At 40.7% G+C, this 25,490-nt stretch overlaps 2 protein-coding genes across 4 annotated transcripts in view; one reads left to right on the top strand and one right to left on the bottom strand.

Moving 5' to 3' along the window:
* Positions 1-1,577: 1,577 nt before the first annotated feature.
* CPT2 (carnitine palmitoyltransferase 2) lies at positions 1,578-8,599 on the bottom strand. The gene is made up of 5 exons (XM_074831996.1): positions 8,258-8,599; positions 7,215-7,295; positions 6,993-7,099; positions 3,500-4,804; positions 1,578-2,567 (listed from the first exon to the last, which is right to left on the bottom strand). The coding sequence occupies exons 1-5, from the start codon at positions 8,395-8,397 to the stop codon at positions 2,236-2,238; spliced, it is 1,965 nt and encodes a 654-aa protein (XP_074688097.1). The 5' UTR covers positions 8,398-8,599; the 3' UTR covers positions 1,578-2,235.
* A 1,408-nt stretch (positions 8,600-10,007) lies between these two features.
* Positions 10,008-25,490, top strand: part of SLC1A7 (solute carrier family 1 member 7) — a 57,176-nt gene continuing 41,693 nt past the window's right edge. For all 3 annotated transcript variants that reach the window (XM_074831997.1, XM_074831998.1, XM_074831999.1), the window contains exons 1-2: positions 10,008-10,253; positions 11,297-11,376. In XM_074831997.1, the coding sequence (XP_074688098.1) occupies positions 10,113-10,253; positions 11,297-11,376 (221 nt within the window). In that variant the 5' untranslated portion in view covers positions 10,008-10,112. The remainder of the gene's footprint in view (positions 10,254-11,296; positions 11,377-25,490) is intronic.

The following is a 25,490-nucleotide window of genomic DNA, read 5'->3' on the forward strand; positions in this document are numbered from 1 at the left end:
CATCTCTGGTAGCTTTCTGCCAGTTCAGGTAAAGACACTGAGGTGAGTTTACTGAGAACACTTATTAAGCTTGATTGCTATTGACACTTACCCATAGCTGTCACAATCTTATGAAAATCAAGTTACCTTTCCCAGTATGTCATTAAGTAAACCTCACTCATTTCTAGTTGAAGACAGACTTTGTACTTCTTGGCAAGTGTCCTCACAATCTTGCCAGCTGTTCTCACATTTAAAAAAACCCAAAACCACACCAACAAAAAAAACCCTTAGTGAATTTCATTCAAAGACTTCTGGTCTGATTATTGTTTTGTGATACATTATTATTTCTTTCATCCTCCCAAATTATCACCTTCCTTTCTTTGTTTATATAAGCAAGAACCATCATGGTAAGTTTTAAAGTAAGTTTTAAAATAATCCTTTTCAGCTGAAAACTGGAACAGCACATTAAAGGCTGCAGAACAAATGGTCCTGACCAGAAGAAGTTTATAAGCTTTTGGGCTTACATATTTAAAGCATGCCTCTCCCCTTCCTAGCACTGTCAGTTCATACTTCAAGACACGGTATTGCTTCCACTTACTGTGATAAAGAAAAAAGACCCTGCGAGAACCTGGAAGCTGAGATATCCAAAGGAAAGGTAAAGGCAAGTAGGTTTCTGAGCCTCTGAACCTGATCTGTCACGTCCAAACAACATGCTCAGGCTTTTACTTTCTGATAATGTATCTGGTTCTCCAGGACACAGGGGGCTGCACTGAAAGACGTGAGCTGTGTTAGTTTTATACAGAGCCACAGAAGCAAGCACTACTGTGCTGCTCAGCTCCAGAGAAAGACTAATCGTCCCAGAAGAAAAAGAGTAGAAGTCAAAGAGGGTTTAAAAGGCAAAGGAGTTCAAGTTATACATACCGTAATGAATTTTGTGCAAAAAGGGGTATCTCATGCAACGGGCATCAGTGGCGTAACGCCAGCAACTCTTGAGCATCTTTGGCTTCTTGACTGCCAAATGCCCCTTCCCTTTTGCTGTCAGCCACTTTGTAGCTGGCAGAGTCCCAGCTGTGAACAGCACACGAGGAACTTGTCTGCATCAGTTTCACCTCGCATTCACAGCATCACTAAGTTTTACTGATGTCTGTGCTCAAGCTCTCCTGCAATCTTTCAGAGTTCTGATAAACCTTAGTCTAGAATTTCTGCAACAAACCCCAGTGCATTAAAGACGCAGCTCTAGGCACTAAGACTGGCATTTGCTACAATAGATAAAGTCAGAACTTCTAGCAGATAGAACAAGGAAGAAACAGGAAAACATTCTGTTGAGGTTACTTTTCCGCAGTAAGAGGAAGCTTGGAAAGAGAGAACCCCAAAAGATCGAGTACAGTGATTTTTCTTTTTTAAGGCACAAGAGCACAGGTTTATGTAGCAAAACAAAAGCAGATTATTGGACAGACTTCATGTATGGGAGAGCCAACACTGCAGAATGCTTTCAGTAGTATTCTTTTCAACCTTTACAAGAAACATGAACTATCCATAAATTATAAATTAATTATAAATTACTGTATAATTTTGATATGGCAATAAAAAACCATTGCGGTTATTAATAGATAGCTTTATTACTATACAGTCTTTTCCAGTCAATTTAACAACACAGTTGGTGATTGCAGGTTACTTAAAGCCTCCCACTTCATTTTTTGGTTCTCAAAAAGCTGTTACAGTGGAAAGGCTTCAAGCAGTTAAGGCACGATCAGTTCTGATATCAATTCAAGTTTAAAGAGAAAAGTAAGTGTGACAAGTTAGTAAGCAAGCTTACTGCCAGAGTGCAAATGTAACCACTCTTTCATATTTAAAATGATTGCATATATTTTTTTAAAATCAAACCGTTTAAGAGTGGTATCACAGTACTGTAGTCTGAACACTCATGGAACAGATGTTTCGAATTCAGAAACTTGGTAACAATGCTTTTTATTTTAAATAACGTGTTTTAAGAACACGTGGATCTGTTGGAACAGATGGATCTGTTAATTTTGACATTGTGAATGTATTTCTTGAAACATGCATTCAGGGTCTGTACTTGATTTCTTTAAAATAGATACAAATTTCATAGTGTATCTAACGGCATTCAAGTTCAAAGAAGATAAATAGGCCAATTAAGGTGGGCAGTCTTAGTCACGTTGAACACTGATTAGTTTGCCAATTAGACATGGTCTGCATTTTGTACTGCAACTGTAAAGTGTTCCAACGTTTTTATGTCTAACTACCAATCTTCTTGCCCTTTAAAACATTAAAGATATCTTCTAGTGACTTGCATACACACTGAAGGAATTCTTTACCGTTCCTAGTTGGGTAAGAGGAAACATTACAACCTATCCAGTCATCATGTACCTGATATCCTACTCCAAAGCCATCAGACACCACTGGGCCAAACCCTCCTAACTGCACTGCTGGGCTAACCAATGTGCTTGTAGAAATGATGTTGTGATTAAGCTGAGCATAGGCTTGGTCTTGATAGAAATCAGGCAGCGCAATACCTTTAGATGACGCTAAATAGCGCAAGCCAAAGAGATGTCGGTCAAATCCCTGACCTGTTAAAATAAAATAACAAGTATTAGAGAGATGACTAATTTTTGTGAAGTAAACTCACTTATTTTGACAACACATTGTTTGTCAGCCGCAACAGAGGAGGTCTACAGAACTGGGGTTTATTTTCGTATTAGCAGGAACTATTTTTCAGATGCCAGACATTCTGCACATTTAATGCACATATCCTAGGGAATGAGAGCTTGCTGTTTTGCTGCTAGCCTCAACCAGGAATCATGATAGTAAACACAAGTGCGATGTTAACAGACAATTTTAATAATACATCACATTCTTTGATTAACTATTTATCTGAACATATCCAAGTTGTTTAAAACGGAGAAAAGCTTTCCTAAAATTTATGAATCTAAAGAGGAAGAGGATCTTGCATCAACAAAAGGAGGCAAATTTTAGACTATGGGGTAATGTTCAACAGTCAATTTTACTGAAGGAATACAAGAAGTTATGCTTCTGGGAAGGACAATTCAAAAGAAAGCATTTAGAAAAATACCAGGAGTAGCAGAGCCAAAGAATCAGTTTGATTTCTAAGCTGTTAAAGCCTTTATCCCCTGCAGGGATAAGATAGTAACTCCTCAGACATAAAGCTAAAGTTCTTGATTGCCTTGGGGAGTATGACACGCACAAAGTATTTATCAAATCTTCAAATAGCCAGCTGCTGTAAGGACAAAACCTAAAGTATAAAAAAATTCTCAACACATCAACAGTGAAGTGGGAACCACAGAGGCATTCTCCTCCATTAAGAGACAAGTCTTAGAGAACGCATCTTAAACTGCAGCCTTCTGTTACTGTTTTTGTCAAGTTTACATTAACATTTGACCTCCATCAAAATTAAATTATTTAGTTGTGAAGTACATGTCTACAGCAACCTTACTAGACATTTTGGTGCAAAAGCAGGAGTGTTTGATATACTCCTACTTACCCATAGCAGCTTCTTTTGTCAAACGGCCATGGTATTTTGAGCACTCCACTATCAACTTCTGAAGCTCTTCTGTGCTGTGTTTTACCAGTTCCTTGACAAAAGCTTCCGAACATTTCTTTGTATGGATAGAGGCAGGACGTATAGTTTCTGTACGACCATGTTTGAAAGCTGCAGTACTACAAGATTCATATGTTGCAACAGTCTGATTGTACTGTCGAAGGAAAGCCATCTGGAAGGCAAGCTGAGCCACAGCATCTGGGCTTACCTTCTTCTGCTTTAGAAGGTCCTTGCCCCCTTCACGGAACTGAATCAGATTAAGAGACAGTGATTCTACAGTGGCATCAAATTTCTGTTTGGCTTTGGTAATTCCTGCTTTTAAGGCATCATTCAGCTTAAAGTCGAGTTTCTGCACTGCTCCACAAGAGTCTACTGAAGCAGGCTGGGACTGGGGGCTGATGGCTGGTGCCTTGGTGCTATCTTTAAAAACCTCATTCTGGAACCTGAGCACAGCCACACCATCTCCCCAGGAATGTTCAAAATTAACTCCTGCGGTGCCATCCTTAGCTATGATAAGATTAAAGGATTTGTCGTACCAGCGGTTGGCACCATCTCCATGCAACATAGTGTGGGACAAGTGCACAAAGTCTTTGATGGAAAAATCATCTAAACTTAAACAAAACATAGCAGAGTCTACTTTCTGAAGAGCTGCTTCATTGCCATTATCCAGTAGATTCTTTCTCAGCAATGCCCATGTGTCTCGGTTTTCACTGGAGAGGTAGCCAAGAGGGAAGGCCGGGGCTGGACTGGTGTCACTAAGGATATATTTCAAGTGTGCTTGTATTTCTGAAGGTTTCAGCATATTTCCATCTCTATCAAGAACATCAAACACGTAAAAATTCCCATGTCTCAGTACTAGTAAATGTTTTGCCTTTTCATCTGTATAAAGCTCATCTCTGTTGAGTTTAGGCAGCCGCGTAGAATTGAAAAGCCTGAAGTACTGAGACATATCTAGGGGGTATGCATTGACCATGTAGGCACCGAACCAAGAAAGTGAAGAAGGCACAAATCGGATAATTTTTTTAAAGATCTGAGTGTCACTTTTTTCCGGATTGAGGTGAAAAACCTCTGGTTCAAGATAACCAGCCCTGAAGGTCTTCATAAAACGTATAGCAGAAACAGTCATGTTTGTAGCTCGTATGAGCTGATCATTGTATTCAGATTTCGGATCAGGATTAAAAGACATAAATGCATTAAAATTCAAAACAACAGGTTCACGTGCTTTTAGGTACATGTCAAACCAGGGACCTAAAAATAGAAAGTTGAGAAACGGGTCAGAACATAAAAGCAGCTTATTGACTCAGACCAGAGGTTCATGTAGTCAACGTCCTGTCTCCAACAGTGATCATGAATAAACACCTACTGAAGTACATATAAACTAGACAAACATATACAATAATTCCCCCAAGGATTCTTTCAACCTTCAATTATGAGGAAAGATACTGTTGGCTAATTGTAAAAACATGTAGAGTGTCAATGTCATTACCAACGACCACTTTCTATGTTTTCCATATGGCTCAGTAATAAACCGTAACTTCTGCGACATACAATGCAGCTCCCCAGCACTGTATTTTGGTGCACACCTCATGTTTGGAATGGAACGTGCCTTTACCTACTCTTAAGCTACTATTTTCTGCAGCTCTGTCACTGAGGGCATGCTTCTCTTTAGAACCACCTTTATCTGTGATCCAGCGTTTTCCTCATTCTTGGCAGCATTCCTCCACCTGCATTTGCTGTCTTTCATTTCCACCTCCTTCCTCTTTCTATCCACTAAAATGATCAGCACAGGGCAAAACACTTGACACCAATGCATTAACATCGGTCTCTCAAGCTGGCAAGAAGACGAGGTTAGAGGGCACCTCACGGTTATGCTTCCAGGCCCAGAACACACTTCGAAAAGCAGAATTGCATTTGAGATGCACAGGTCTTTTAGACAGTTTGTCAGTATATCAAGAAGCATGATGTAACCCGAAGGTTTTGTGCTTGCCAAACCCAAGGGAATCAGTCATAGCTCTAAAAAGTAGCCACACCTTTACAACTGCCTATGAGTAAAATCCAAGGGGCACAGGCAGAGAAGGGACTTCTTAAGTAGGTTCTATTTCATCATCATTAACAACTTCAAACTCAGTAAGCTCTGGTATTGCACACTGACTGAATGCAGACCAAGGAAGCAAGTGCACACCAACTTCATGTCAAGGCAGCTGATGTATTAGAAATTATTATTCCAAGGCTGGATCAGTCCCAGGTAGAACCTTCTAGCTGGGCTGTAAAAGGGGAATGGGTAACTCAAGGACCTAAGTTACAGTTTTAACTCCACATCCTCACAGATGAGTAACTAGCATTCATTTACAGTTTTAAATCCACATCAGTCATCGTCACGTAGCCTTTTAACCTTGGACTTGAAAGTCCCGGGTGGAGGCAACTATACATACTTTCAGAAACCAATTGCAAGTGGAACAGGTCTTTTATGAGGCCTGAAAAACAATAACAATGAAAAGGAATACAAACACCCTACATTTCACAGACAAAAAGCAGCATGCTGGTTAGCACTGACAAACACCATAAAGCCACCAGTTAAAACCTTAGATGTTGTTCAAAGTGAATGGAAAGTAAAAGATAACAAACCAAACAGTAGCTACTGTGAAATAATCTGGTATTCTCTACAGAATTTGTGGTAGCTAACACCCTCATAGGTAGTCTTAACAGATAGCAAGGATAGAAGCGCATTCGCTGGGCAACATGCAAATTTCTACTTTCATAGGTATTTGAATATTTCCACCTCTATTGCTATCTATCCAATACTTTCCTAAGCAGACACTTGTATTTGGAAGTCAGTGGAAACAATAATAAGGAATAATAATCAAAAAACTATATGCATGCTCTCCCTCCCTTATTTTTTCTTTATTCTCATCTTCCTCTTGCTGTTGTTCCTTTTCTTTTGCTCTTTAAAAGAATACGATTTTGTAGTTTGAGGGGATTTTAAGTCCAGAGCACTGACCACTTCTGCCTCACAAAACTTAGTCATATTCTCTGACCCCCACTCAGAGTTCTTTTCTTGCTAAACAACTTGGAATTATTTGAAAATGATTGCTTTAGTTTCCTTAAGGGAGTTACCAGTTAAACTCCTTTATTAACCTAAATAGACAGCAATGAAAAAGAAAAAAGATAAACCCTGTAAACTTAAATTTAAATACAGTAACTCATGAAAAAATACCATTTCTCCATCTATCCAGAATTCTGGTATATACAAGTTAGATGATTGGCATTCTTCTTTCCACCAGAGACTCAGAATTTGCTCAAATACAGTCACAGACAGTATTCACAGCATGTTATTTCAAGTTTATGGAGTAGAGAACTTAAGTTTCAGCCTATTTTATTTGTAGCATTATGTATCATAAAGATGATCTACAGACTCATATCCAGTAGGCCAGCGTACCTGTGATGTAACTAGTATGCTTGTTCTGATTGTCTTGAGCAACCAGTTGCTCATGCAGCTCTCTTCCAATTCCCTTTTCAAAGTGATGAGCAAGTTCTTCAGTTTTCCTACAGCAATCAACAAAAGAGTCAAAATGCTGTCACAATTCATATTTTTTATATGTAACACTTGGCTTTGAAGCAGCACACGATACTGCGATACGCACATCTTGTTTGTCCATACCTGAATTGGTCATCATTTAAAAGTGGTTTCTGGGCATTCAGGTATCTCCTAATCGTATCTTCTAGTTTGGGAACTGGCAGTCTGAAGGAAGGGGAACACAGAAACATGCACTTTATGAGCAATGGTGCTAATGAAGCCTCAGTTTCTCACACAGTAGTCTCTCTCTCTGCCTCCCCTCTTCCCTATCCTTCCTTAGACCCCACATCATCCAAATGGCTCAAAAGTTTCTTGTGGAAGAGAAGAAAAAAGGAAATCGATGGATATAGGTCATCACAGCATAAGGTTCTTGGAAAACAAGGCAGAAAACCAACTTGCCTGTCTTGTTACAAAGGTATTGCAGTGAAGGCTCTTAATACCTCACAGGGAATACAGTGACATGTCCCCTTGCAAGGAGAAGCCCCTATACAGAAGGCGGGCTTAGTTCGGTAGCCACCCCTGCATCAGGACTTCCCCTCACTGCTGGGTGCTCAACAGCTACTCTTCCTTGCGAACTGATCAGTATCTTTGTCATCTTCCTCTCAGCCTAAACATGAAAACGCTCTTCTTACTGTAACGTAACTCCATTACACTCACGGAGGTTACTTTACAACCCGAAGGGATGTTTCAGTAGTAGGCTTTACTATTTACTATTTACACAAAAAGTCGTATTTACACTTTAAAAAATCAAATCGCTCCCCTCCACTGTGACTTAGGACAAGCCCGCACAACAAGCAGCGCGCCCGGAGCGCGGTTGTACTGGGACGCCAGGGAGGGCATTTTCTCTCCCCTCTCCTCACAGCGGACACCCCAGGGCTGCCGGCCCCCCACGGCCACCAGCCGCCGCCACCGACCTCTGCCCGCGCCCCCGCGGAGCCCGGTTCACCCGCTGCCCCGGGCGGCCGCCTCGGGGCCGGCACTGCCACCGGCTTCCCTCAGGACGCTCCCTCCAGGCCTTGCCCCGGCCCCCCGCCCGGCGGCGCCTGAGGAGGCCGCGGGACGAGGCCGGGGAGGAGGGGGGGGTGCCCGGCGGGCGCGGCAGGGAGCGGAGGGGCGGCCCGCCGTACCTGGGCAGGCTCTTCTGGTAGTGCATGGTGGGCACGATGCTGCGGTGCAGGTACTCGGCAGCGCCCGCGCTGCTGTAGCCCCGCCGCCAGCCCGCCGCCGCCCGCCGCCGCAGCACCAGCAGCAGCTGCCGCCCCGCCATGATGCCCCGCGTCAGAGGCCGTGAGGCGCCGCCCGCGCCGCTCCCCCTCGCTGCCGTCCCGGGGCCGGAGGGAGCGGCTGCCGCCACCCCGGCCAGTGCGGTTGGGAGGCTGCGCTTCTCCCGCCGCTGCGGAGCGCCCGGCCCCGGCGGGGATGAGCTCACAACCGCCTGCGGCCGGACGGCGGCGGCAGCAGCGCGGCGCCTCCCACCGGCGCGCCGAAGGAACGGGGGCTTGTTCCCCGGGCCCCCCCCGGGAAGAGGGGGGCGGCCAAATGGCGGGCAGGCCCCGTGGCCCGGAGAGGTTGCCCCGAGCCCGGTGGTGCCCGGGCGGGCCTCGGGTGGCGCCGGCTCCTCAGCACTGCGCGGACCTCCCCGGGGTGAAAAGTCCCAGCGCAGAACTGAGGGTAGCAGCTCCACTAACAGCGGCAGGCGTGGAGGTGGACGTGGTGTCATGAAGCATTTTTTAATTATTATTTCATTTGGAAAGTATATTCGGCGCATGCTATCGGGGTAGCAAAGTTATCTGGGTATTACAAAATGGAGTGGGACGGTTCAACATTGCTTCAGTCCTCTTACGTACACATTAATAAATTTTCTTGTGATACTTTTGTTTTGACAGCGTTCTTGTTAAGCATATAGGCTCCACATGCTTTGGTTTTTTTTTAGTGTGTGTCCATATGTTTTACTGACCATACAGTATTAAGATCCTGCCTCCAAAGAGAACAGTTTAATCTCTCACGAGCTTTTTTACTTGTACGTGAGCATGTAACATCAAACAATGTAGTACAATATAAAATCTAATATTGTAAATACACAATTTTGTTGTATGGAATATTTTCCATAAAAACATTGAATCATCTTAGACTAACGCAGAAACTACAGAAATGTATTGGTAAGAAAGCGCAGCATGATGAACAGTTATGGTGGTGCATTTTTTTCAGATACTCACTAGCATAAAAATCAGCATTGGGATTGAATGCAGACACAGCAAAGGAAAGGAAAGCAATCCCTATGGCTTAGTCTGATAATCCTCTGAAAGTAAATTGGCCCTACTCTAATCAACATAGTGTTTGGAAGAAAAGTGAAATCATTTCACTTCTGAGATAATAAATGACAAATGCCAGAAGCTGTCCTTGCATGTTTCAATATACAGCTGTTTTCTGTTCGAAGCGTGTCTCTTATGCTAATCATTCAGTCCTGCTTTAATTAATGAAGTTTAGTTTCACTTAGCTTGCCCTGTTGTGATAGTCCAGTTCAAAATGTTACCTGCTCTGCCCTTTAGAAAAACAGCAGTAATGTTACTTATATCCATTTGAATGCATGACTCGCAGTGTTCCCTTTATAGGTGTCGATGTCCAGACCCCAAACTGGGGAGACTGAGGAATGCACTCAAACCCCGTCTTTCTCCCAGGAGTGTCACTTTGTTTTGAATCAGTCTTGTTTTAGAATACTACTGCATTCTGTTCTAATTTTCCAGAGCCCCCTAATCTTCTTCCAGGCTCTTAATGATGTAGTTGATAATAGGATTGTTGGTATTAATTTGGAACAATAATACCAGCTGCTTGCTTGGTGGCTATTGGCAGAGGGGTGACCTTGCAGGTCAGCTGAGGAGAACTGGAAGTGCTTTGATCTGATCTGTCCACCCGAACAAGAGGAGCGGGTGAATTCTCTCTCCATGGGATGCTGATTCTTCTCCAAAGAGCACGGAGGACAGCATGGCAGTGGACTGTGATGCAGTCCTCGCTCGGATCAAGGATGTTTGTAAAAGAAATGGTTTGCTCATTCTCTCAGTGTTGTCAGTCACCATCGGTTGTCTTCTTGGATTCTTCCTGAGGACAAGACGACTCTCCCAGCAGGTAAGTCTGGCATGGCAGTGTATCACTACAGAGAAAATACCCTACTTATGTAACAAAAGACTTAGCAACTCGCAGAACTTCAGGATGGACTTTTGAAGAAAAAAAAGCATATATATGTGTTTGTTAAATTTGTTTAATTTCATCTGTTAATTTAAGCTGTTCTTTGGGTCTTTTCACACATTCTCAAACAATATGTTTGCAAAGGGTTCTTTAAGACACCTAGTAGGTCTAGCATAAGCACATTATAATGTTGCAAGTATGGGTAATAGTGGGTGTTTAAGCTAGTTCAAATGTAGATCTAATATAGACCTGTTAAAAACTGGTAATGGTATTCATTGGATTTTGTATTACTTTGGAACATGTACATCTGAAGAAAACACTGGGAATATTTCTCATCACCAGAGGTACAGAGGTACAGATGTTTATATTCCACCAATGGTATTTTACATTAATAAATTTGAGATTTCCTATCATCAGCAGACCATGTTACTAAAGTCACTTGGGGATTTCTCCCCCACCATACTTCAACTAAGCTCTTTGCTGTATTAGTTGGACAGAGTAGGCAGGGCAACATGCATTGCTGAATGCATTGTTTAAGCACAAAATATAAATGTTAATTTAAAAATATGGCAATTAGTAAATGCAACTAAACTAAAACCATTCTGTGTTCAGCTACTGCTAACTGCTGTCTGAACTACTTTTGTGTCCAAGCAGTAGCTTCATACACATCTAGGAAAACACACAACATGCAAAATGAAGACATTATTCAGGGCAACCTATTAACAACAGTCCCCAAGAGATGGCATATTTCATTTTTGTCTTCCTTTGTAAAGGAAGGAACAATGTAGTGTGTTTGTTGAATTACAGCATAATATGTAATCTAATTAAATTTAATATGATCTTTTGAAGGCTACTATCTTTGTCATTGTATATACCAAAGCTGCAGATTTTACTAGTGTTATCTGATCCACAGCTCTAGCAGGACTCATGAAGATAGATAGTCTTTATCTCAAAACAATAAGCATCTCTCCATGTATTTCTAGGAAATTAGTTATTTCCAGTTTCCTGGTGAGTTACTGATGAGGATGCTGAAAATGTTGATTCTCCCACTGGTTGTCTCAAGGTAAGTGATTGTTCCAATAATTTCTGAAGTTTCCTAAATGAGATGTGTCATCACCACTGTTTTAGTTTTAACTGAATTAATGTCAAAGTGCCAGAAGCATTACTGATGGCTGGACATTCATATTTATAGTGGAGCTATGAACATGTTTTTTAATCTATAGGATATAGGTATAATTTGCTTAAAAACTAAAGGGGTTTTTTTAATTGATGTTTTCTTCTTTCCTTGTAATGGGAGGACTTTTTCCTTTAAGCTAACTAGAAGTTAAATATATGGAATAAATAACCCACTTTATCAAAAAGCCTACCTTAAATCTAAACAATTGAAATAATACACTGTAGAAATAAGATGAAAAAGCACTGTTAATTTATAGTCTTCTGCAGTATTTTGAGAGATGTGCTGTAGTATGATGAATATTGAAAAAAATCCGTGTCTACATGAACTAATAATATATGGCTGGCTTCAGCTGGAAGTGAAAGTGATTTAGTACATTAAAGGCAGAACCTTTAATGGTGCCAGTTTATTGGTAGCACAATTAATGATCTAGATCCTGGTACTGACGGATGGTGCATGGTAGCTGCCTTTGCAGTAGGCAGGCATAACTTAGGATAGGTTTTTCTCTCCTCTAAATTTGACTGTCTTCCAACTGACAACAGTCACAAACGAACACCAGTTGGGTGGGCAAAAGCTCTCCCATGTGCCCAGTGCTGAGAGAAGATATAAGGAGAGATGAAGAGTAACAAAGGTAACTTTACCTTACCAGATCTGAGAAAAAGTTCTTGCAATATTTGTTGCCTTTCCTTGAAGCCTCAGCTTCTGGAACCTAATACATATACCAAAACATCATCTTCCACTGTAAGAAAAAAATAAGTTTATAGACTTCAGATTGCTGAGAGTTGCTGAAAATGAACACAACCCAGCACTAATTTTACTATCTTTACATCTACCTTCTCATGGTTTTTTACAGAATAAAGCTGAGTCATGGTGCTTCATGCCTGAAACTGGCCATATGACCAGACTCATACCTGGTTCTATCCCATGCAGCTAGAGAACATCAAGACAAAACATGTTAAGAGATCTTTTGAGAGGTGGAAGGAGAGTTTTCCAAGGAAAACAAGGATCTCACATGGGGAAGTGATGTAGTAAGGAGAGAAAAGGGTTGGAGCAGCGTCACATGCCCTTCCCTAAAATTTAAAGTTCTTTAGATCCTCTTGTGTTTTTTATAGATGTGAGGAGGAGCAACAGCACAGTAGGAAAGAGCTGCTCTGGCACAGCCTGCGATAGCTCTAGGTTACCTACACATGTGTCAGGAGTGAATCTCTGAGCCACACTGTCAGAACTGATGGACTCCATCCTCTGAGGAAGAGAAGAAACTTTACACATCTTCAAAGGGATTAACTCTTCTTGCAAGACAGTATGAGTCTATCTCCCTGTATAACAAACTAACCATCACTTGCTACTGCATACTGAAATTTAAGGTTTTTGCAAGCAAAAAATACTCCAGATGTAATTACATTCTTGTAAAGTCATTTGTTTTGTTTTTTTTTACAAGCACAGGGTTTCCCACAAATATATTTCACAAAATCAGCAAACCAGTGCTCTGTATTTTTACCAATCTGCACGCACATTTAAACTAAATTTCTTTGTGGATTTGGAATATCCTCAGCCTATCCTGGAGGATCAATGGAATTTAAATTATCTTTTAAATTACTTTCTATTATTGTTTACAAAAGCCAGGGGTACAGCATCATAAAAAGAGCTCTGAATCTTACTCTCCTAGCTGAAATTAATGCAAGTTTTTCCTCGAACTAACAAATAAAAAAATCAGTTGTGAAGAAAAGGAAGAGTGAGAAAGGAAGGTTAAAAGAGGCACTCAGTGCAAAATACCCTGTCTTCAAGTCCAGAGTTTATCCTGAAGGGTTGTAGCAGAAGGAAAAGGTGGCAAATGTGTGGCTCAGAAAACTGATAATAGACTTAGAAAACCTTGCACTTACAAGTCACTAGCACAAATCCAGCCATAAACATAAACAGAAAATTTGTACTGTCCCTTTTTTGACCTGGTAGTTAGCAAGTTAGAACAGGAGCTTTGTAGATTGTATCCATTAGGAGTGAGAAACTGATGGTATAGTTGGGTATCTCTGAATGTTTAACAGTTCCTTGAATGCAGAAGAAATCAGTTGATCAGGAGACGGTTTCTTCAATGTACAGTTCCTTGTTTCATCCAACTCTGTCCCAGCACCTGGAAGTGCTGTATCCCAGAGCTCCTGTACTTGTTCCTGATGTCTCCGGTCACCTGTGGTCTTACTTTTTGTTTTCCCACAGACAGAAAAAGCAACCATCAACCACTAGCCTGCCAGTTTGAGTCCTGCATGAGCTTTTGTTTTTGTTGTGACATGGACTTTCATTAAGGATGGGGGCTGATATTATTTCAGTTATCTGGTTACATAAACAAGCTTCATAGCATCATATGACAACTCTAAAATAACTATATATTTATTGCCCTCATCCTCTGCCTGAGGTTTAGCCCTGCTTATACCTATTAGTATCCACTGTGTCTTGTGTATAGAGTTTGCTCTTCTCAGCAATGAGAACAGGTACCCATATAGCAAAGGATGCCAATTCTATTAGCAACATAAAGAAAAAAAATTATAACAAATAGTCTGATGGTTTGTGTGTGCCCTAGGAATATTCGGTAACGGAGCATTACAAAATCAAATTTTAGACCCTGTAGTTACCAGATGTACAGTGCTTATTGTGTGTATAAACATAGGATACTATTTTTAAACCTGTGAATGGGATTATTAAGAGAGCTTGGAGAGAATAGGAGCCAAATCTGAACTCATAATTACACACTTAGGCTCTGCCTGAGCTCTTACTGCAGTTGGACAGGGGATGTCCTCAAGAAGCCTGAAAGATCGACTGCAGGAGACTTGAAGTTCCCTGATTCTCTGTGGGATAGAGGCATTGATCCTTATTTGACAACTGCAATGCAAATAATCTATTTTTGCCTTTATATACAAAAGGTTTCAACACATATCTCAGGTTTTCAAACAGGCATACACATACATTGCAGTGACAGCGGTGAATCTCAGTGCATCCGGCCCTGAGTCCTCTGATGATATGTTTAAAAACACATGGGTCCAGGTCTTCAGACAGACATCTACTGATCAGTTGGCCCAAGGTGCTCAAGTTTGTAAAACCATCTTTCCTTCCATCTAATGCATTTCCCGGCGTGTGTGGAGGCTCAGTCTGTATTATACCCTGTAGCCAGGAGATGGCTCTGTCTAGGAGACTGAGGAACCACCGGCTGTGATGGGTGTTCAGTCACTCCAGTGCAGGGAGGACCTGCGTGCCTGGGAGGCCGTTCATCCGAGGCGTTTTTTAATAGTCCTACCTACCCTGAAAACAATAAAATCTCTACTCTCTTTCACTATGGTTAATTATAAACTTACATACACACACACACACACACACGTATCCTTCACCTGCAAGCAGTGCTTTCAGGACAAGCTGACTGGCAGAGATAACTGTGTATCACTTTAGTTTCTCAACTTCTTAAATGTTTGAAATAATCAAATCTCTTGTCAGTGTCTTTGTGTTCTGCACAAAGCCAAAAACTGGGAGAGGAACAGTCAACTTTCCCATTAATATCTTCTTACATTTGCTAAAGATAATAGACAAACAAATACAGGCTGGGTGATGAGTGGGTTGAGAGCAGCCCTGTGGAGAAGGACTATGACCCAGCAATGTGTGCTCACAGCCCAGAAAGCCAACTGTGTTCCGGGCTGCATCAAGAGAAGTGTGGCCAGCAGGTCGAGGGAGGGGATTCTCCCCCTCTGCTCTGCTCTCATGAGACCCCCCCTGTAGTGCTGTGTCCAGCTCTGGGGGCACCAACATCAGAAGGAGACGGACCTGCTCGAGCGGGGCCAGAGGAGGCCACGAAGATGCTCAGGGGGCTGGAGCACCTCCCCTGTGAGGACAGGCTGAGAGAGTTGGGGGTGTTCAGCCTGGAGAAGGGAAAGCTCCGGGGAGACCTTAGAGCGGCCTCCCAGTACTTAAAGGGGCTACAGGAAAGATGGGGAGGGACTCTTTATCAGGGGATGTAGGGATAGGATGAGGGGTGACAGTTTTAAATGGAAAGAGGGCAGATTTAGATAGAAGGAAGAAATTCACCTGTGAGGGTGGTGAGACACTGGCACAGGTTGCCCAGAGAAGCTGTGGCTGCCCCCTCCCTGGAAGGGTTCAAGGCCAGGTTGGACGGGGCTTTGGGCAACGTGGTCTAGTGGAAGTTGTCCCTGCCCATGGCAGGGGGGTTGGGACTAGATGATCTTTAAGGTCCCTTCCAACCCAAACCATTCTATGATATATAATATAAACCCTCTAACCAAATCCTGCCTGTGCCAGCAGTGCCAGGCATGGGCACTGGCTTGAGCGCAGTGCCAGCCATGCTGGCAGGTACTATGCATAGCTCATGCTCTGTCATCTCCCTTTGGAGTGTCTTTGTCCTTGTGACCATTCCCTGCTCCGTTGTCTTCATCTCAGGTTACCAGGTCTCTACTGATCAACTTCCAGTGGGCCAGAAACTTGATTTTCAGTAAGCGTTAAACTGCATTGACTTAAGATTTTTGGGGACACCACTACTGAAACCTGATCTGTTACAACTTTGTATCTTATTGTGGCTGAGGTTTTGAAGAAGCTGTGAGCTCTGACTGAAAAATTTACCACTGCTGAGGCATTTATAATGCTTCTTTTTGGCATGGATTCCTTCCAGTAGGCAGAGAGCTTACACTGTGGCATTTACCCCAGGAAGGAAATTCAACTCTCCCTTTCTGTTGAAAACACAGAGGTGCCAGGGAGCCCACAGGGGAGGAGGTCTGACTCCCAGGGTGCTGCAGAGCTCTGGGCAGGCAGAACCACCCTGTGCACCAGACCTTCTGCGTCTTCAAAGAATAATCGCAAAATGTGTGGGCTGCAGATCTATAAGGCAGGTGGGAGGAGAGGCAAGACTTGCAGCCCCTGATTCTTTTTTTCAGGATAATACTAGAGGTGCACAGATTATTTATTTCCTGTATTCAGCCTTACAGTTTCACAGACCTTACAGGAACTTAATTCTCTCTTTTGAAGCCTTCAATCCCCTCTGTGTAATTTGAGAGAAAAAAGAATTAAAATGTTATTAGTAAGGGCTCTCACACAGACTGCATAGCCTTGCTTCTTCAGGAAAGCAGGCTAAAGCCAGAGTTACACAGATTTACACCAGCTGAACCTATTGATTCCTCTTTGTCTTATATATCTACCTATATACGTAATGGAAAATTGCATCCTTTATTTCAGCACTCTCCTTGTTTATATGATTAAGCTTTTATCTGGTAATGGATATACAGCCCAGTTTTCTAAGACTATGATTAGCGTAGGCAGTGAGACTGCTTGTGGGGAAGAGTTGTCAGGGCAGAATTGAACTGTTCAGCTGTCGTAACAGGTGTGTTACCCCAGTGAATATTCTCTTTAGAAAAAGCAGTTTGTTTTGTTTAAGCTTAGGATATTTATTACATTTTGTATTTATTTACCACTGACCATATTCTAGATATTTAAGAAATAATGAGTAGCACAGATTTGATCCTTTTCCATGTGCCAAATCTGTAAAGAAAGATTGTTCCCTTTATAGTCAAAGCTAAATAACTGATTTGACCTGTATTTTTTAAAAGTGTAAAGCTTGTTCCTCTGAGTATGTTGTGCCTGATACAAGCAGATGTATGCTAATAAAATTTTCTATTTATTTGAAGGCTCATTTGGGGGTAGTAATAAATATTTGTTACTATTGGGGTTTGTTGCTGAATTTAATACAATATGCTAAATATAGAACTGTCTTCCTTTAAGGGCATTCCTGTCCATAATGACATCAGTTCTGGTAATCCCTTATCCTTCTGCTCAGATTCCTGAGTGGGTCATTCTTACTCATGCTGTTAAAGCCTAGTATTTAATTAGAAACCACTCCGTTATAGTACCCTTTTCCCCACATCATTTTTTTTTTTTCACAGCTCTCTGATTTGGGGAACACATTGGCATTTTAACATTCCACTAATGAAAAATATTGCTTATTCTGTTCTAATGGAATTCTGTCATTGTTCAGCTGTACTGTGCCATACCAAATTTTGCCTCTCAGGACTCATTAGTTACATCTGAAGAACTGACAATTGTATAAACTGTGCAAGAGGATGTGGAGATGCTCTGGGTGCAAGCAGATGTGAACTCACTTAGCCCACAAGCCAAACTGGGCAAACCAGTGCCAGATCCATGCCGGAAGCCGTATAGCCGCATTAGCGTGGCTTTGCGCCCAAGCTCATATGTGAAGGACTAATGTGGCTATATGGCTTCCGGACCAGCCTTGGCAGCAAAAGCAGAGCGAGTTCATGTCTGTCTGCAGTTGTCTGTGCAGACATACCCTAAATAACTTCACTTTGGGAGTTTAGGGTTTGGTTAAAAACATGCTGTGAGACAGACCATTAGCTTGGGTGAATTGTGTCGTGCACTATTTTGCTTCTTGTCAGCTGTAGATGAAACTTGTAATAGACCAGAGATTGGAGATTGTTTGTCTGGTTTACTACTTAAGCTTACCATTTGTTAGGGATGAAACACAGGTGGAGGCCAGTACTGAAATTTGCAATCTAAATCTTCTACCATGATTATAAATCAGTGCCTGACATGGTCAATATAATGTCTATTCAGAAGGAAAATACAGATCTCTAAAAGGCTATGAAATCTATCTTTTTAAACCAAGACGTCAGCCAAAATTAATTAACTCAGTAATACTGGTTTTCCATGAATATGTGCAGTACTGTTTCTTCTAATCCATTCCTGGTACTGAGAGATACTTTCTATGTTGTCTTGACAAATTCACACAATTTAACTGAAGAATGAGTAGGAAAGGATAGATAACATAAGCTTCTGGTCAGTTTTGGCTTCATCTTTTCTGCTATGAATGAGTTAAACTATTCCCTCTGGTCATTCTTTCCTAAATACCAGTCGTTCTGTTCCTATGCTTGTGCAGCTGCTTAACTGGGGCATAATCAAGTGCAATCAAATTTATGTGCTGTATTATCTAGTGAGGTGTTGAGGAGCAGCTGTGAAATGCTGCCTACGGCTCTCTGAGGAGCCTGCTCTGAACAATGTTTTATAGCGTACCAAAGCAGAGGTATTTTCCCGTAGAATAAAATTGGTCTTGGAAACACAGGGCTTTTTCTTCACATTATTGGACTCTGGACTTTTCCCTCTATTTCATGTGTGTTATCTTGCCAATAGAAAAATATTGGCTCTTGGGAACAGGTCTTCCCCAACAGAGGGTAAACCTTCTGCTGGGTTAGTAGGGGAAAATCTGTGGGGTACCTGACTGATAACATAAAGTGTGTATAAAATTCCATTTCTGAACTACCTGTTATGTATATCACTGTAATGTAAATAATAATAAAAATACATCTCACTCCAGTGAGAACAAGCCCTTTCCTAGGATATGCAATCTAGTCTTTAATGTGGAGAAAGTCAGTCTGGAGATAGGAGTTTTAAGGAGATGACTAGAGGGGATAAATGTATTTACTTTCAAAGTGAAAAGTAAAACTGTACTTGGATGAAACTGAAAGGGAAGGATTGCCCAAGGGTAAGAAGAACTGGTCAGACAGCAACCTCACTTAACACCATCATGCTACTTTATATTATCCACATTGCTATTATATTGCAGAACTGATGTCAGACTACCCTGAAAGTTCTCCAAACGATGCTTTGAGATTGCTTGAGCTTGTAGAAGAAAATTCCATTCTACTTTCTTAAGAAACCTTATTAAGAATCCCTTCTCTGTGCCTCAGACATCTTCAGAGGTTTCACTACATTATCATCCGTAACATTATCGATGTTCTTAGCTGTGTTTAGGAATATGGACTCTAATGGTCAGATCACATACTGTTTTCTAGTGTTTTCTTTTGCTTGTGCAACCTAGAGGTCCAAACCCTTTCAGTGAAAAATGACATGTTGCAGAGTTATGCATGGTATAATGACAAAATTGGACCAAATCACTACAAATTATTTAGCCAGTGTCAGTAAGGATCTGGTGATGTACAATAGAAATTTATGGTCACGGAGTGAATGGGTGTGGAAAGCACTGAAGTGATTACAAATGGGGTATGAGCAGTTTGTGACCTGACAGAATTTATCTGTAGTCCTCTAAGAGCTCTAAAATACTTAGTGTCTCGCAAAAGAAATGGCCATGACATGTGAAGCTTGAGGGGCTGGCTGGATTCCTCCTGTTTCCTTAGGATAGAAACATGTGTGAACTATAAACAGTTGAATAAATCTGACATTTGTTTACAACCAAAATTTGTGTTTCAATGCTTTTGCCCTTCTCTTAATCTAAAAACACTTGAAAGAACTGACAGAACAGGAAATCCAGTATTATTAAGATTTTTGGCTCTTTCCACAGATGTGAATCTGCACATCCATAGTTAATAGATAATTTGTTTCCATTTGCATCCTGACTTTTGAATTTAGGAAATTTTTTTTTTATCAGAACAGCTAAAGTCCAGCTTGAATTCTGCGTGAGCTATACTACAGTGTCTCAGATCTCCTTTATCAGTCAGTGATCAAAGGTTGCTGTTCATCCTTCCCAGCATTCATAGATGTATTGCTGTAGCCTCGCATATTGGGCTGTTTGGGAGGAAGCAGTGACAGAATAGCCGTTGGACATTGATCTTCACTGTGTGCTGTACAAAGTCCTGCCTTGTTTACATTAGCCCATAGAAACAGATTTCCTATTGCACCCTAAGAAAAAACAATGCATGATGTGAATTCCTGGCAGGATTTTTGCTATATTTGTCAGTTTATCATTAACAGTTACAAGTGTTAGATAATAAGGAAAAGGAGATCTCAACATTTTGGGTAAAAAATAAAACTCTTTCTATTTTATGAAACATTTTTAAAAAACAATCTCAAAAAGCTGCATGTTATGATCTACTAGAAATGTAAATTTGGTTTCTTTTGTAGATTTCAGTTTCTTTTCCAGCAACCTAGCTGTAAAATTAAATACAATCACTGCAGACAGTGTATTGCAGACAGCAAGATCTTCTAACATATTGTTCATTGTTTGAAGATCAAGAACTAGATTTTTCATCATGCCTGATACCTCTGAGCTTCTACTGTGTTTAGTAAAATAGCTCTATACTAAGGCTCTCTGAAAAGTTAATTCACATTTATAGTGCTATATATGGCTGATAATCTAACCATACAGAAACTGCTGCAACAGTCCTATTAGTAAAACAGCTACCACTTTTTGTATTTGTTTTTTCTGAGCATAGACGCTATTTCATTTATACCAAGATATCTAAACTTTTAAAATGCTGTTTGCTATTACTTGATTTTCGAAGGATACAAACCTTAGTAGCCCCCTGGATCTTCAGGAGGATTCTAGACTTCTTGTCTCCTTTGAAAATCACACTGTAATACTATAAACCTTTTAATAATACATGACATTGTGGATCGTTCCACTGACTACAAGTGATCATGATAGTTCCTTAGCTGTGTTCAGATCAGCAGAAGACTGCTAGTACACCAGCAGTCTGCAAAACTATTGGAGTCTGAGTAAAATTCACAGAGAGCCTAGGTGTCATTTTATTGCCTGTCTGGACTGTACACAAACATACACAGAAGGAGTGTCCATCTGTACAAATGGGCCACCCTTCTACAAGTGCACAACACATACCTGATCCAGCTTAGTTCAGGGTGTGAGCATGGATTATTACTGGATTTTATCTTCCTGTGTACTTAGACAAATGGTGTCACGCCACATGAGAGGTCCTGGCATCATTTAGAAGTGGGTGGATGGAACTGGAGGTGTAGGGTGGCACCAGCTTCTAAGCAAGATGCCACTTGATTGTCTGTAATACAGGTACAGACCACCAGATGTGCTAACTAGCTGTTTGCACATGTATAGGCAGGAGGCATTTTTACCTGTGCAGTGTGATATGACATCTAGAGATGAAAAAACAAAACTATAACATATCCCTATAAGTAAGAGCAGACCATGTAGAGTGAAGCAGAGACATGAATGGGCTACGGTCCTCCTACCAGTAGCACAATGTGATGAGAGCAGCAGGCTTCTCTATCGTAGCCATAGCAGTATCTTGCTCTGTAGGTACTGTCATGTTAGAAGAAAGCAAAAGAATATCCTGGGAAGAAAAAGTCATTCTGATCCCTCTTTCACACTGCTGAAATAATTTTAACTACACTAGAGACTAAGAGCAAAATCAAGCATCAAACAATAGAAAGAGCCAGAGAAAGTTTCTTATCTCTTTCTTCCATTACTGTAGAGAGTCTTATTTTCTTTGTTGCAAACTGTTCTTCCATAAATGGTACCTCCATGGAAGTAAAGCAGCCTATCATGAAAGCACAGATAGCTGGGCACAGGTGAGGAAAAGTCTGATGGTCCATTGCAATACAGACATCACTTCAGGCATATCTTTCTTCCCTGTAAATTGTTTGTCTTTATTTAAAGTGCCCTAATCTCTCCGTTTCCTTGTCTGTAAAATGGAGATACTGCCTTCCTTTATGATAGGTTATATTTGTAAAGCATTTTAAGATGATTAAAGCGCTTGTGCTATGGAAATGGAATTTGTTACCATGTTGAAACCTGAAGGCACTGACCTTGACAAAAAGGTAAGCGACAGCCTGCCTGCATGATCCAGCAGCATTAGTGAAGCCAGTGCTTCACTTTCATGATGCTCAAATGTAATATAATCATCTCTAATGTAGCTGCTAGAGGAGCTTCCCGGCCTCATGGGAGAACTTGCTTAGGAAGGTCTTTTCTACAGCATGCAATTACAAAATGAGAATGCAAGGGAGGGTATGAGATGAATGAAAACAAACATGATTCTAGGAACAACTGTTGGTGGTTAATACTTGACCATTACTTCTTGACAGGATTAATGTCTTTCTAATCACACTAATCCCTTCTGATAACTTTATCCATAATCCATCTATTTCAAAGCAACATCCAGATGGCTTCTGGTGGAGAGGAAGACAAAATAAACATGCAGAATGGGGTCTTAACAGCAGCTTCTTGTCTTTTCCCTTTCTGGGGATATAGGTTTTGATCTTGAGACAGATCAAAAAATGTGCTTTTATCAGAGAGCAACAGAAAAACTAGAAAATTGCAGAGAAGACAAAAAGTTGTATTTTTATTTGTAAATAAAATACTTCATAAGAGCTCTGATGTTTATCAGTGAAAGCCAGAACAAGCCTAGAGGTGCTCATAAGGGTTTAGCTACTTGTTTGCATGGGACTAATTAGATTTCCAAGATATTGAAAGAATTCCCTTCCTCATTACGTCAAAATTGCTATAATAGTTTGGGGGGGTTTACACAGATTTCTCTCAAAGCAGACACGAAACTTATTACTTAATGATTTCATTGGTTTGTACTATTACCAATATTGTAAGCAACCTAGTAACTGACTTCACTTTTTTAGTAAGTCACATATAATAATAATTCCTGGAGTTGCTAAGGTCTTCCTCTTCCCTTCTAGTTTCCCCTTAATCTAGGTTTCATTAGATCTTCCATGATCCTGGATTCACTCTTCACCTTCCTCCCTCAACAAGGACCCCATAAAGAAATAATTCATTGTAACCTTTCATAAATCACATGGAGACGGTTCAAAAAAAGTAAAGAAACTTTAATCAAGCCATGCTAGATAAAATAATTTAGCTAGGACTTTTTTTACTTACAATCAGCAATGAAACAATTGAAGTCTTAGTGAAATAATTGTTTTAAATATCTGTCCCACTAAAATGCTGCAAGTAAGGGTTACTGGCTTTCTGACTTTCTCCAATAGAAATGTGGCTAGAGAAGAGACAGATTTGCCTCCATCAGAACAACTTATTTCCCAGAAAACAAAGCAGAGTAGATTTAGAATTTCCTAAGTCCCAGTAAAAAAGCATACAAACCTTAGAAAGACTGTAAACCTGAAAATATTGTGGAGCGTCAGGTTTGCATTGTGTAGAGATCTTCAGGTTATCAAAACACAACTTTGAAGAGGCTTGAAAGCCACAGACATATAAGGACTATAGGACAGATATTTACAGATATACAGCAGATACAACTATTCTGGAGGCTATTCTTCAAATCATGTGTAGTCTCCGAGAATACACAATTTCATCCAAGATTTGTTGGATAAACAAGATAGACAGAATTAAAAAAATAAAGCAGACTATTCTAGACAGATGAAAGAAAAGCCACAGGAAGATCATTCTAACATGTAATTGGAACAACCAATGCAGGAGATAAAGAGGTCACAGTGCTACTTAGTTTATTATGGTGTCTGTTATTATATCCAGCACCAGATATTTCAAAGCAAGGTGCAAGAAACATCTTAAATCATAGCAATCAGATATTTCACTTAAATCCTGCTCTACAAGATTTAATATCCCTTCCAAAACTCATTAACACATATTTTTGGAAGCCTTAGCCTTGACATCATTTTTTTCTATGCTATTTTTTTCTAACTAAGAAATGGTCTGTGAACATGAAATTGCATTTTTGTGGATTTTTTTTTTTTGCCAGATGGATTAAATGAGATGTACTGTAATTATTCAGAAAAGCTGCAGATTGTTTTTCATTGTCTTAATCCTGTTTTGTCCATTTGGCAATCATTAAAACATGTTATGGAAGCTATGCATGAAACATACGTGTGGAAGCTACTTAGCTATATAGTAAATCAAATTATTTTAATCTATGAATCAAGTATTTGTCCTGTTATTTCAAGCCTAGCCAGATTCTGAGGCTTGACAAGAGTTAAAGGTACACTGTTCTTCATTCCATTGTGTTTCATGAGATTCTAGTAGTGGATGGCATGGGAACATCTTTGTTCAGTCTTAGAAGAAGCTTGGGAAACTGTTGGGGAAGTTTTCATATAGCCAAGAGTGTCTGATGAAAATTAGATTTAAAAGGAAAACCTGAACATGATACAATGATCTTAAGTTAAACCATCTGGAAGCTTATTCCTCCTGACTTCCCTATTCCCTGGGAAATAAGAAAAGTACATTTTCTTGTCATTCTTTGGCTATATTATGCGACTGTTAGTGCTCTAGAGATTAACGGTGAGGAACTCCTGTGATATAACTGTGTATTACATACTTCATACAATAGCTGTCATAATCAATAAGTCTCTTAATCTTTATGTCTTCTGTCCTCTTCCCTCTAACATCAACCATGAAGTCAAATGAAAAATAGTTAATGAGCAATTACTGTCTCATACTAGCTACAGGCATTTCTGAAAATTATTCTGAACAGTTGCTTAAAATGACATGACCAGTGTTACTCCACAGCCTTTGGAGAAGTGCTGCCATTGGTCCCTTCTTAAAACTGAGCAATGAAGGCCATGAAAAACACAGGGCTTTGTCTGAACCCAGACCTTTGTTCATGTTTCTGTCACACCAGAGTTACCTCCATTGCACCCCCATAGTTAATTACTTTCGAGGACTTTCTCATCACAGCATGAACTGAGCATGACTTTACCTGGTGACAGGATAATCTCATTATGGATGATGATCTTGTTAATGAATATCCCCAAGACAGAGCAATCTCATTATTAGCCCCCTCAGGATTTGTCACCTAAGAGCCAATGTATGATTAGATTCTAGCTGCACAACATCCTCCCAGATCTTAATGGCCCAACATGTTGAGGCTGAGGTAGCACCCCCAAAAGCACATGCGAACCACTGGACATATTTAATTAGGATTTTTGTCCCGAAGTACTTCTGGACATACTTGTTAGGTGAACAATCAAGGCAGCTCAAGCACTATGTGCGGGGTTCATCTCTCCATTGTTCTGTAGAACACACACAATGCAGCGGCATCAAGAACAACAGAAACAGTGTGGCTTTACCACATTGATAGTGGCTTCAGGGCAGTACCAGGAAAAGAAGTATATTGTCTGTCTCCTCAGTAGTACCCTCTCCAAGTAATCACTCTGCATGGTGTCCTACCTACAGGTTACAGATTGCTGGTCAATAGTCAGGCCTTCATACCACTGGTGTCTGTTTCCCTGCATAATATATCTATAAAGAACACAGAAAATTATTACCA

Source organism: Strix aluco, chromosome 8 (genome assembly GCF_031877795.1).
Source record: "Strix aluco isolate bStrAlu1 chromosome 8, bStrAlu1.hap1, whole genome shotgun sequence".
NCBI classification, from domain to species: Eukaryota; Metazoa; Chordata; class Aves; order Strigiformes; family Strigidae; genus Strix; species Strix aluco.